Here is a 13,146-nt window from a genome sequence, read left to right on the forward strand (position 1 = left end):
GTTTCAAGATCATGGAATGTAAGAGAAAAAGTCCTCAAAAAGTATTTAAAATAATCTAAAATTTTTTTTGTATACTTCTTTAGCTACCTTAATTATATCTTATAGACTGCAGTGTAGTTTATTGACATTTGCTCGAGTAAAAAAATAAAATAGAAATTCACCAAATCTTGAAAGCCAGGAAAATGACTTATTGCCTTAGAATTTTAAAAAACAGTGATTTTAAGTTAATAGTAAGTAACTCAACTTAAGCCTTTATGTTAGATGAACCATAAATTGCCTAAATTAATTCTTTTTATCCACTGTAGAAAGAAACAAAAACATTTTTGTTGCTGATATGTACAGAATAAAACTGCGTATAATAATCAATCATTAAATAAATAAATAACTTTGATTACATTCAATCTTATTACAATCATACACAAACTTTGTATTAGGTTAATATTTGTTTTCCCTTCTTACAGTATTAAAAAAGATTATTCTGCATTTAAAAATTAGCTTTTAAAAAGAAATTTCTGGTAGCACTTCAATGTTCTAGCATTCATAAGCCAGAATAATGACAAATTCGTCATTTTATAGCATATAACTTTACTTTAATTTAATATTTTGACCTAAGACGTTTATATTCTGCAGAAAACAACAGTATTTCTTAAAATAACTCAGATAAATCTATGTAGTTTTTGTTATTAATGATTTCAAGAAGCCAGGAAAATGACAGCATAAAAACCTACTGACCTTGAAAAAATGAGCCAGAAAATTGGTTCTTTATTCATGCAACAAGACATGTTCAGATAGGAGGGTATCTAATCAATCAATTAACATAAGATATTGATTCCTGGCGCTATCTATTTTGGTTATAAATCACTAAATAAAAGTAGCCAGGAAAATAATAGATTTTCATGGGATAAACAAATTATTGACAGAAAAAATTATTCTAAGCAAAGTTTTAGTAAACAATACCCTCTCTGTATATTCTAGAAATGCTTACATAGGATAAGATAAAAAAAGTTAGACTTTGAAAAATGTATGGGAAGTTTTGAAGCTAGTTATTATTGGAAATATTGTTTGGGACATGCCAGGAAAATGACATTTTGATATTCAATTAAATTTCGTAAGTATACAAAACAGTCAATGCTAGTGCAAAGTCATTTTGAAATGCTAACAGCAATGCTATTTGTTAATTTTTTTAAGAAAAAGTTCTTTTAGTATTATAGTATTAGATCTTGGAGCAAGGGACAGTGAAATGTCATGTTTCGTGAGAATCACCCATATATATATTCCCTGAGAGTGAGAAAGAAAGTAATTTATTTCTATTTGAAAAAATATTCTCAAATTAAAATGAGGGATTGCACAGCACTAATTATACAACTTATTACATTCTAGCGAAGAGAAAAGTTTTCTTTTGTTAATCTCTATTTTTGTTCATATAAGAGCTCAATTCTTATGCCTTGAAATTATTATACTGTCCAACAACTTTAAAACTACTAGCATTGTGTCTTATGAGTGTAAAAGTATGGAAAATTGTTGATACTTTTTTATTAACTATCTAAAACTTACTTGGATTTAATTTAAAAGTTTCTTGATTTATTTTAATTTTATTCGGAATGTCCTATATGCCCCTTTTAGAATAGAGTAAATAGGATTACTTCATAAAGATGTTAAAAGTTTAGAGCAATTATTAGTTACTCACATATTTTTCCTGGAACACAGATCCTTCAGAATTAACAAGTTTAGGACAGATGTCTTATTCAATTTACAAACTACGTAGACCGATTTTGAGTTTACGACTACCAATTTTTATCTCTCTTGTAATTTTGATTCCAATCCAGAGGACAAAGAGTCTCGTGAATCAAGTACTGGGAAATACTAGCCCTCGTGGAGGATTTTTGATGGAACTAACCCCCATTTGCATTATATGGGCAGGAAAACCACAAAAACCTTCCATGGTTAGCCTGACGGCAAGGAGACTTTAACCCGTCATATATCTACCACAGAGGAATATTTTTACGTAAGCAGTGTGGTCGGTCCGAGCCGGGTACAGAATTCGTATCAACCAACCATCTCTGGGATTCGAACCTGGGTTGCATCAGTGGGAGGCGAGTGATTTGAGTGCTCCACCATGGCCCTGAGAACAGATATTACTTGAACTATTATTTAATTACTCATTCTTGTATAAATTATATTTGCTAGTTCCCTACAGAAGAACCTTGGCTGATTTAAAATTGTTAAAAAAAATGCCTTTTGTTTCATGTGTTTTATTGTTTTTTATGCTAATTTTATTTTTCGATTGTCTTGCATGAATAAATTAAATATCAACTTATATATAAGTATAGCAGCTTTTTAACTTATGTCTTAATAGATAATAGTTAAATAGTTATAGATAAAAGATAATTCTAAGGAAATATATGTTAATATAATTAATGTATAATATAATACTTTGAAGTTATAAGGTAATACTATAACGGTATAATTTAATAGCATAAAAGTTTAGTCTTTAATATAAATGAATAAGTTAATGCTATATATATGAGATAACATCATAAATTCCTACGTAGTTACTATAAATGTGTAAGTTAATGCAATATATAAAAGATAATATCATAAATTCATACGTAATTACTATAAATGTGTAAGTAAATGCTGCAAATGAGTAATTTAATACTATTTATAGCCTGAAATATATAGGTAAAAGTTTTATTATTCTAGAGGTATAAATTAAAACTATAAAGAAGTAATTATTTTATAGGTACAATAAAATACCATTAAGTGATAAGTTAAAACTACGATCGCATAAGTTAGTATAAGTATAAGTACAACAAATAAATATTACTGTAATGAGTAGTAAACTTGAATACAATTTATATAATGTACTATATTTCTTAAAAAGGGCAAAATATTAAGAACTGAAAAATCAGAATCAATAAACTTTCAGTTTTTAATACTTTTACTACTTGCATTCTAATAAAAATGTTACTTTTCATTTACTTCTATTATCTTAAATTAATTCATTTATTTAAGTTAAATAATAGTTTTTATAAATAGAAATTTATTATAATAACTTTAGGTGTACATCATTAAATACACGCATTTAAAATTTTATTAGACTTTCGCTTCAAAAGAATTGCAGTGAAGTAATTGAAGAAAAAGTTTAATATATACTTTATAATTTTATTCAAGATAAAAACAAGAAAGTTTTATTTGCATTTTTACTTCTTTCCTTTTTCATTGCTAATGGCAAAACTTTCACCGGAAACTCCATCTTTTACGAATTTCAAACAAACATCTATCATTTTTGGTTAAGTACATATTCGATTGCAATAACTCACAATGTTTTATTATACATATGAAACACGAAGTTGCCAAAGGCAGTTTTATTAATGTCTGAATGTTGAATGAAAATGTAATTTATCTTTTTTGCGAAACTCATAAAGAAATGCATTTATTTAATAAGATTTGTATTTTAGAGAGTAGAATTTCTAGGCAAGTCAAAAATATATTTTAAAGAGAATCGTGGAAAAGGAAATAAAAAAATTTCGCCGAAAAGCAGCAAAATTTTATATATAATATTTTTTGTTGCGAAGGAAATTTATCAATTTGTTTCTAATGGATTAAAATAATTTTTAAACTTTGTAGTTGAGAAAAAATTATTCATTCTTATTTTTAAAAAAAATCAATTTTTGTAAGTGAAGAATGTTTTTAAAGCCTCTATCACAGATATTTGAGCCACAGGGGCTCAGGGGATAGAGCAGTAGTCTCCCTATTAGGTGACCTATGATCGAATCCCTTGTTTTCATCCCTCATGTTCCTTTAATTTTAAGTTGTATTTCTTAATAAATAGTTTTAGAGCCTTAGCGGCTCAAGGAATAGTGCACTCGCCTCCCAATAAAGTGACCCGGATTCGAATCCCAGTGATACCTGGTTGAAACAAATTCCGCACCCGACACGCTAAGACCAACGTGCTAGCGTGAAATATCCTTAATGATAGAATGATCATATATTCGAATTCCTTTCTAGTCAGTCTAATCATAAGAGATATTCGTGGTTTTTCTTACCATGTAACGCAAAAGCTGGTTAGTTCGATCAAAAAGTCCTTCCAAAAGGCGAAATTTCTCCCAATAACTTAATCCAGGACTTCTTTCGTTTTCTGCATTGGGTTCAAAATTACAAGGCTACGGAGTTGAACATTAGTAGTCTTAAACTCAAAAATCAGGTCCGCTTTTGAACGACGGATATAAAATAAAATAAAAAATATCATATGTATTCGCAATTTTAAATTAATGAAACTGAATACTATAAAATGGTTTATGGATGGTTAAAAAGTTCTGAAGTTTTTTTTATCCCAATAATATGTTTCCTAAACAACGGAGATTATAAACTCTCTTAATGTTTACTAAATGAAGAAATTGAATCAAATCCAGCTATATTCTACTGAGAAAGTTTTGAATTCATCTAATCGCTAATTAAGCTAACTGAAGTTACTGCAATAAAGGATTATTTTAAACCAATACTACAAATACCAATGTAATTCTCCCGTAGTTGGTACTATATTTTAATACGAAAAAAATCTCGAAAATTTCTCTTCCTCGAGTAAAGAACTTTTTCTCTAAAAGCAACTATAATTTAATTGATATCGAAAAAACATTTCATTTTTTGTAAATTAAATCTTGATCAAGTTTATTTGCTTCATTAAACTAAATTATACACAAAAATCATGTTTAGGAAGTTTTATTTACGTGTAAGGTTAAAATGAATTCAATGATTTTTTTGTAAAAAATTGAAGGTGATTTTTACGCAATAGTCTTAAAATATTTAAGACATTAATGAAAATCCATCACTGCGATTGTAAGTCTTTTACAGTGAGCCTTTGTTACCATTAATTTTCATTACTAAATTAAATATAATTTCTAAGTTTCAAAGATTTCACAACCATTGTTTTTTCAGGAATTATTTTCACAGATTACATCCTAATTAAATTATAGGAAGCAAATGAACCTTGGCGACGTCTTAAAAATAACATATTAAGTTATCACTGTTACAAGTTTCTCGGATTGGAAAAAATGGTTGATTGAATTGTTATTTTATCATATTTAAACAAAACAGTCAAATAACCTAAAATTAAATAGTATTCTAGCTGTAAACTATTAGAATAACCGTTTATTAACTGCTTTCACCTAATACGATAAAACCAAAAATTTAGCACACCAACTAGGCCCTTCTAATAAAACTTTGCAGCTAGGTACATATTATAGTCGATGGGGCTAACCTGTCAATGACACCGACAGAACAGGAGTTCGAATTCCAGCGTTAACACCACAATATTTCCCCGATTCCTTTCAGCACATGAAGAGTTTTCAGTTTCCTGTATTCCTCAATTTGTGACCTTGTACTATTAGAATACGATACTTTAATCCACGTACAGATGGCAGCACCGTTAAGTTGCTTAGCACAAAAACGTCTAATATTTTCAATCTCTTACGATAGGGAAATCAACCTGATAAATTAATTTAAGTACATTCCACGGTTCCTTTGATAAAACACAACTGAACCCCAATCTAAATTCAATGCCCATTACATAACGAAAAGCCTAGCTTCAAGGTCCAGTTAAATTTTTTCTTCACTGTTTTGTAACCATGCTAGTTGTAAATGGCTAAAAAACCGTAAAGATTTGTATTTATTCTTTTCAATCATACACGTTGTAAACGATTTCAAAACCGTAAGGGTAAAAATTTTCTTCACTGTTAACTTTATGGGCTAATCGGATAGACAAACTGCTACCGGTTATTTTACAGTACTCTTAGAATGAATATTTTAAGAATGTGTTTAATTCTCAAGAGATATGTAAGAAAAACTGTATTTATTTTAGATTACAGGATCTTATGCTTACCTCAAATGTATCGTCCCTTTGAACAAGAGGATGACAATGTGAATAATCAGATCGCGAAGCCCATGTTCCATTTGAGTGGCATTCACGAGTTGCATTTTCTGTAAATAAAACAAATAATCTAAAAGTAATAAATGTAAAATTATTTGATAAATTATACACTAATACGTAATTTTTAGAAGCATTTGCTTTTTGAAATTTTGTACCCATGAAGTACACTTGTTAACAATACCATATATTTATTGAATTACGATGTTGAATAATGATATTACCACCCATCTCTTAAAAGAAATTTTATACAATTAGTTTTCATTATAATGTTAAAAAAATACTATTGTTATAATACTAAACATTTTTTGTCATAGTCATGCAAATACTTGGTCTTGCTAATTCGGGTGAGGAGCTCTGATATCAAAAATTCGCTTTGCTTCTAAATCCACAGATTTTTTTTAAATGAAACTTTTAAGTCTATTTTTTGTCGAAATATATGAGCTTATTTCTGTTCAAAAAAATTATTATCAAGGTTATACCTTTAAACAAGATACACTAATGGCGTTTCAATTTGAACATTTGAAATAATATATATATATATATATATATATATATATATATATATATATATATATATATATATATATATATATATATATATATATATATATATATATATATGTAATGCAAAAATAATAAATACTTTTGTATTAATAAAAGAATTAAAAGGGCTAAAAACATACCATTAAATAATAATCAGATTTATATTTGAAAGGAGGAGTTATTTTTAGACTCTTGTCCCTCTTTCACTTCCATATTAGGAGGCAGTAAAAGATTTTCCATAGTGCGTAGAGTTACAAAGGCATGTACAACTGGAACCTAAGTACACCAATACCTGTAGTATTTAATGTGAGAGCGAAGGTTTTCGCATGTCTCTTGCTGAATAACATATTCCAATAACCATCTGGAGATTTGTCCACACCCCCTCCTGTGTGGAGTGGAGATGTGAACTGTTGTAACCATCAGCTATCTTTAAATAAAGATTTTTATAACGTATCATGGCTTTCAACTGCATTTCTTAAAATGAATACACCAATGATAACAGAGATGTAGCCCTGTTATTATATAGATATCTATATATATAAAAATCTCTTGTCACAGTTTTAGTGGTTAAACTCCTCCTAAACGGCTGGATCGATTTTGATGAAATTTTATATGTATATTCAGTAGGTATGAGAATAGGTTTATAACTAATTTTTTCTCCATTTTTTGGACAGATTTAACGTATATTTTAAATATATCTTTATTTAATCATATTCCAATCCAAACTAGACATAGAAACCTGATAAATCAAAAAGTAATATTCACGCACGTTGCAACAATTCACTTTAAACTCTAATACTTATGCTCGCCCTTAAAAGAAGAGCATCAAATATATTTGCAAGTATGTGAATAAAGGCAGTGATATGGCAGTATTTCGAGTTGAAAATACCAATGTGACCGCTTTTCCAGTGAATAACAACGACGAAATAACGCTCTACCAAATTGGCCGGTACATCAGCTCCAGTGAAGCTGTTTGTCGCAACTTTGGATTCCCTATTCATGATCCTACCGTTAGTCATTTAGCCGTCCATCTTGAAAACGGTCAGCGCGTATATTTCACGAACGAGACAGCGATTGACAGAGCTATAAATCCACCAAGAACTACACTCACCGAATTTTTTTGAATTGTGTAATCGTGCGGATGCGTTTGATGCCTTTGCACAGACATTACTCTGTTCAGAAGTACCACACTATTTCACATGGGCTCAAACAAAAAGAAATGGACTTCCCGCAAGCAAGGCACACCGATGAAGGCCGTTGTCCCGGTTTATTCAAATCAAACGCCTTGGGGAGAGCATTTACAGTCAATCCAAGGCAGACTTAGTGCTTTTATCTTCGAATGTTGTTGGTTAATGTCACCGGCTCATTGTCATTTCAAGATATACGTAAAGTCGATGGACATCAGCATCCAACGTATAAAGATGCATGGCTTGCACTCGGCTTGCTGGAAGACGACAACCAGGTAGAATTTTATTTCTTTATTTCAATTAGTAGCAAAATGTATGCTTTCTATATATTCCTTGCATTTATAAACTTAATTTATTATCTTTTTGATCCACTACTATTTTTAAAAAATTAAGCATATATATTAATATGTAATACTATTGTAGAAGTACGCATAAGCTTGATTTAAATACAGCGAATATTTCTGTCTAAAATTATAATTTAAATTCCGCTTAACTACCGCAGGGTAAAATCATCCTCAAAAGGATTAAAAGTTGGCAGGTTTGCAATAAGCAGTATCTCACTTCTCACGCAGTTTTCGGAAAAATTTCGGCCATTATTATTGTTTGTACATCGAACGCCGTTGTGACGTTTACAATTATCATTTCCGTGTAATTATTATTAATTTGCAGTGCTGTAAATATTAATAATAATTATTAATATTAAGAGTATTTCTACTGTATTATTCTGAAGGAAAAATATTGTGAAAGGTAGGTTAAGTAATAAAAGATAAATAAACACATTACTACTATGCTGTTTTTCATCATACGTTTACAAATATCATTTTACTATTTAAGTGTTATTCTCAAGTAAATTTTTATTAATTTATTAATCTGCAGAGCTGTCATTATTCATTCCTATTTTATAAATAATTGATACAATTATTGATTTTAAGAGTAATTCTGCTCTGTTATTTCAAAAGAGAAATATCATGAAAAGTATGTTAAATTAAAAAAGTGTGTGTGTACTTATGTATATGCGTTAGAAGTTATACTTTTTTGGCGTATGGAAAAAAATTTAAAATAATAAAAATGCTGTAATGATCAAATATAAATATTAAAATCAATCAAAAAGGTATTATTTAAGTAAAAATATATATTTTTAATTAATTCCATTCTATGGCTAACTTTATCCTGTCGTTTTCTGCGCGCGCAGCTCACAAAGTTTACTCTCATCCAAACGCTCCAAAAGAATTATAACTTAAATAAAATATAAATAAATACATAATACTTTTTTTCATCATTAAGTAATTTAATTTTTTTTAACAGCAAACAATGCCAAAACGACGTAGAGGGGCTTCTTTGGGCCGTAAAACATGTCAAGCTACATTCATGCAGAATGCAAGAGCCGAGAGAAACGCAGAACAAATCCAGCAAGACAATACTGATGCACGTGAGAGAATGGCACGATTGCATCAAGTAGAATCAGAAGATGCACGAGCTGACCGAAATGAAGAAAGAAGATTGGAACAAAGACGATCGCGCCGACTCACATTTAACAGACTAAGAGTAAATGAACAACAACGCCAACAGGCACATCGATCTTTTAACTCTCAGTCTTTCCTGCGCCTAGCATTCGAGTATGAGCCTAATGTTGAATATTATGCTCATTCAAAAGTCATAATTGGTGCTATGGACAAGGAATGCCTGCATTGCAATGCTCTTAAGTTCAAAAATGAGCCAGCCGGGATGTGTTGCTCATCAGGAAAGGTACAACTACATGTAATTGATACACCACCTGAACCATTAAAGGGTTTACTGTTTGGCACGAATCCAGATTCAAATGTGTTCCTGAAATCAATTCGGACATTCAATTCCTGTTTCCAAATGACATCATTCGGAGCAACAGAAATAGTTAAAAATAATACGGTATATGGTCAACAATTCAATTCAACATTTAAAGTCAAAGGTCAAATTTATCACAAAGTGGGCTCATTGCTGCCAATGCCAAACGAAGCGCATAAATTTTTGCAAATCTATTTCATGGGCGGCAAAGATGCGCGCGTAGACGCACGTTGTGAATGCAATCACCTCAATTCATTTTTTGCCAAACGCATCGTTGGTGAGCTGGACGCTCTATTGAATGAGCACAATGAATTATTGAAAATATTCAAATCACACTTGCCTAAATTACAAAGTGATCATCACGCTATTGTCATCAGCCCTGATAAAACACCTGTTGGAGAGCATATTCGTAGATTCAATGCACCTGTTGTTGACGACGTTGCTGGAATCATGGTTGGCGATCGAACAACTGCACGACAAATCGTGATTCGTAGAAGAAATAATAATCTCCAGTTCATTGCTGAAACACACCGTTCATATGACGCTCTCCAATATCCGCTAATTTTTTGGAAGGGACAAGATGGATATTGCGTAAATATTAAACAACGTGATCCCGCAACAGGTACTTCATTCATTGTGGACTTGAACATTACTCATTTAACAAAGAACTTAATTAATTTCAATTTATCAAACTAAACTAATGTTAATTAATTTCAATTATATTTATTAATGATTTATAATTATTCATGAATTATTTATAATTGTATTTTTATTATTTATTTATAAATATATTTTTATTATTTATTTATAATTATATTTATTAGTATATATTATTACAGGAGCCGAAACAAACAAGAATGTTAGTGCGAAGGATTATTATGCGTATCAGTTGATGAATAGACGCGGTCAGGACAACATCATTCTACGATATCGTGAGCTTTGTCAACAATTCATGGTCGACATGTACGTGAAGATAGAGAGTGAACGACTACGATACTTGCGATATAATCAACAACAGCTGCGTGCTGAAGAATACATTCACTTGCGAGACGCTATTGTCAGCAGCGCCGATGCCACCGAAATTGGTAACTCGGTCATTCTACCATCATCGTATATAGGCAGTCCACGTCATATGCAAGAATATATCCAGGATGCTCTGGCTTACGTGCGCGAGTACGGACGACCGTGTTTGTTTATCACGTTCACGTGTAATCCTAAATGGCCAGAGATTACATCATTGCTTTTTCCCGGCCAAAATGCAATACATCGTCATGACATTACAGCACGTGTATTCAGACAAAAGTTAAAGTCTTTAATAAGTTTCATTACGAAATTACAAGTATTTGGTCCTACACGTTGCTGGATGTATTCGGTTGAATGGCAAAAGAGGGGATTACCTCATGCGCACATTTTGATTTGGTTAATCAACAAAATACGTCCTGAAGAAATCGATAGTGTAATTTCTGCGGAAATTCCAAATCCGTCTACTGATCAATTGCTGTTTGATATTGTTACAGTTAACATGATTCATGGCCCATGCGGCAATTTTAATCGTTTATCGCCGTGTATGGCAAATGGAAAATGTACCAAAGGGTTTCCTAAAAATTTCACTAACGATACGATCACAAATGTTGACGGATATCCAATATATCGTCGAAGAAATTCCGATAATGGCGGACAATCGTTTATTAAAAATATCAGCAACATCGACATTGACATTGACAATCGTTGGGTGGTGCCTTATTCACCTCTACTGAGCAAAACATTCCAAGCTCATATTAATGTAGAGTTTTGTAGTTCAGTGAAGAGCATCAAATATATTTGCAAGTATGTGAATAAAGGCAGTGATATGGCAGTATTTCGAGTTGAAAATACCAATGTGACTGCCCCTCCAGTGAATAACAACGATGAAATAACGCTGTACCAAATTGGCCGGTACATCAGCTCCAATGAAGCAGTTTGGCGTATCTTTGGTTTCCCAATTCATGAACGGGATCCAACCGTTATTCATTTAGCCGTCCATCTTGAAAACGGTCAGCGCGTATATTTCACGAACGAGACAGCGATTGACAGAGCTATAAATCCACCAAGAACTACACTCACCGAATTTTTTGAATTGTGTAATCGTGCTGATGCTTTTGGTGCTTTTGCACGGACATTACTTTACTCAGAAGTACCACACTATTTCATATGGTCTCAAACAAAAAAATGGATACCCCGCAAGCAAGGCACACCGGTTGAAGCATGTCCCGGTTTATTCAAATCAAACGCCTTGGGGAGAGTATTTACAGTCAATCCAAGGCAGACTGAGTGCTTTTATCTTCGACTGTTGTTGGTTAATGTCACCGGCTCATTGTCATTTCGCGATATACGTAAAGTCGATGGGCATCAGCATCCAACGTATAAAGATGCATGCCTTGCACTCGGCTTGCTGGAAGATGACAACCAGTGGGAATGTATGCTTGCTGAAGCAGCATTGAACTGTACTGCTAAGCAAATTCGTGTACTATTCGCTATAGTATTAACTACATGTTTCCCGGGCAGAATAGAAACTTTATGGGATAATCACAAAGATTCGATGACTGATGATATACTGTATCACCATCGCACACGTTGTAACGATCTAACGATAGCATTCAGCGATGCTATGTACAATGAAGCACTGATTGCTATTGAGGATCTTTGCATTACTATTGCCAACTTGCCTCTCAGTCATTTCGGTATGCTTTCGCCAAATCGAAGTGCATCTGATTTTTTAAACAATGACATGAATCGTGAACTTCATTACAATACAGTAGAAATGGCAGCTATTGTGACTCGCAATGTTCCACTGATGAATGAGGAACAAAGGAACATATATGACCGCATTATGCTCGCAGTTTCGGCAGGTCAAGGTGGATTTTTTTTTTTGGAAGCACCAGGTGGAACTGGCAAAACATTTATTATTTCGCTAATTCTCGCTGAAATACGATCAAATAATGGCATCGCGTTGGCCGTTGCATGATCTGGCATTGCGGCAACTTTATTGGATGGAGGCAGAACAGCTCATTCAGTATTTAAGCTGCCAGTAAATATTCAAAACAACCCGGACGCAGCGTGCAGCATAAAAAAGCAATCGTCTATGGCCACAGTGTTGAAACACTGTAAAATTATCATCTGGGATGAATGCACAATGGCACACAAACATTCGCTTGAGGCGTTGAATAGGACATTGAAAGATATAAAGAACAATGACAAATTATTTGGCGGCACTCTGCTACTCCTTTCAGGTGATTTCAGGCAAACACTTCCCGTCATTCCGCGTTCAACGTACGCTGATGAGATCAATGCTTGCTTGAAATCATCTCCACTGTGGTATAATGTTGAAAAAGTTCAACTAACAGTAAATATGCGAGTCCAAATGCTTCAGGATCCATCTGCTGAAACATTCTCAAAACAATTGCTAGATATCGGTGATGGAAAAGTTACCAAGGATGAGACAGGATGCATAAAATTACCGGAGGATTTCTGCACAATCATTGATTCAAAAGATGCTCTCATTAACCTTATATTTCCCGATTTACACACGCAATACATTAATCATGAGTGGCTTGCAGAAAGGGCGATTTTAGCAGCAAAAAATGTGGACGTCAACGAATTGAATCTGAAAATACAACAGTTATTGCC

At 32.2% G+C, this 13,146-nt stretch overlaps 1 protein-coding gene across 2 annotated transcripts in view; it reads right to left on the minus strand.

The window, feature by feature from the left end:
- Positions 1 to 13,146, minus strand: part of LOC107438883 (diuretic hormone receptor) — a 235,922-nt gene that overhangs the window by 115,850 nt on the left and 106,926 nt on the right. For both annotated transcript variants that reach the window (XM_043039188.3, XM_043039187.3), the window contains exon 4: positions 5,882 to 5,979. In XM_043039188.3, the coding sequence (XP_042895122.1) occupies positions 5,882 to 5,979 (98 nt within the window). The remainder of the gene's footprint in view (positions 1 to 5,881; positions 5,980 to 13,146) is intronic.

This window comes from Parasteatoda tepidariorum, chromosome 8, assembly GCF_982258835.1.
Source record: "Parasteatoda tepidariorum strain Cologne lab strain chromosome 8, Ptep-v5.0, whole genome shotgun sequence".
In the NCBI taxonomy this organism is placed as follows: domain Eukaryota; kingdom Metazoa; phylum Arthropoda; class Arachnida; order Araneae; family Theridiidae; genus Parasteatoda; species Parasteatoda tepidariorum.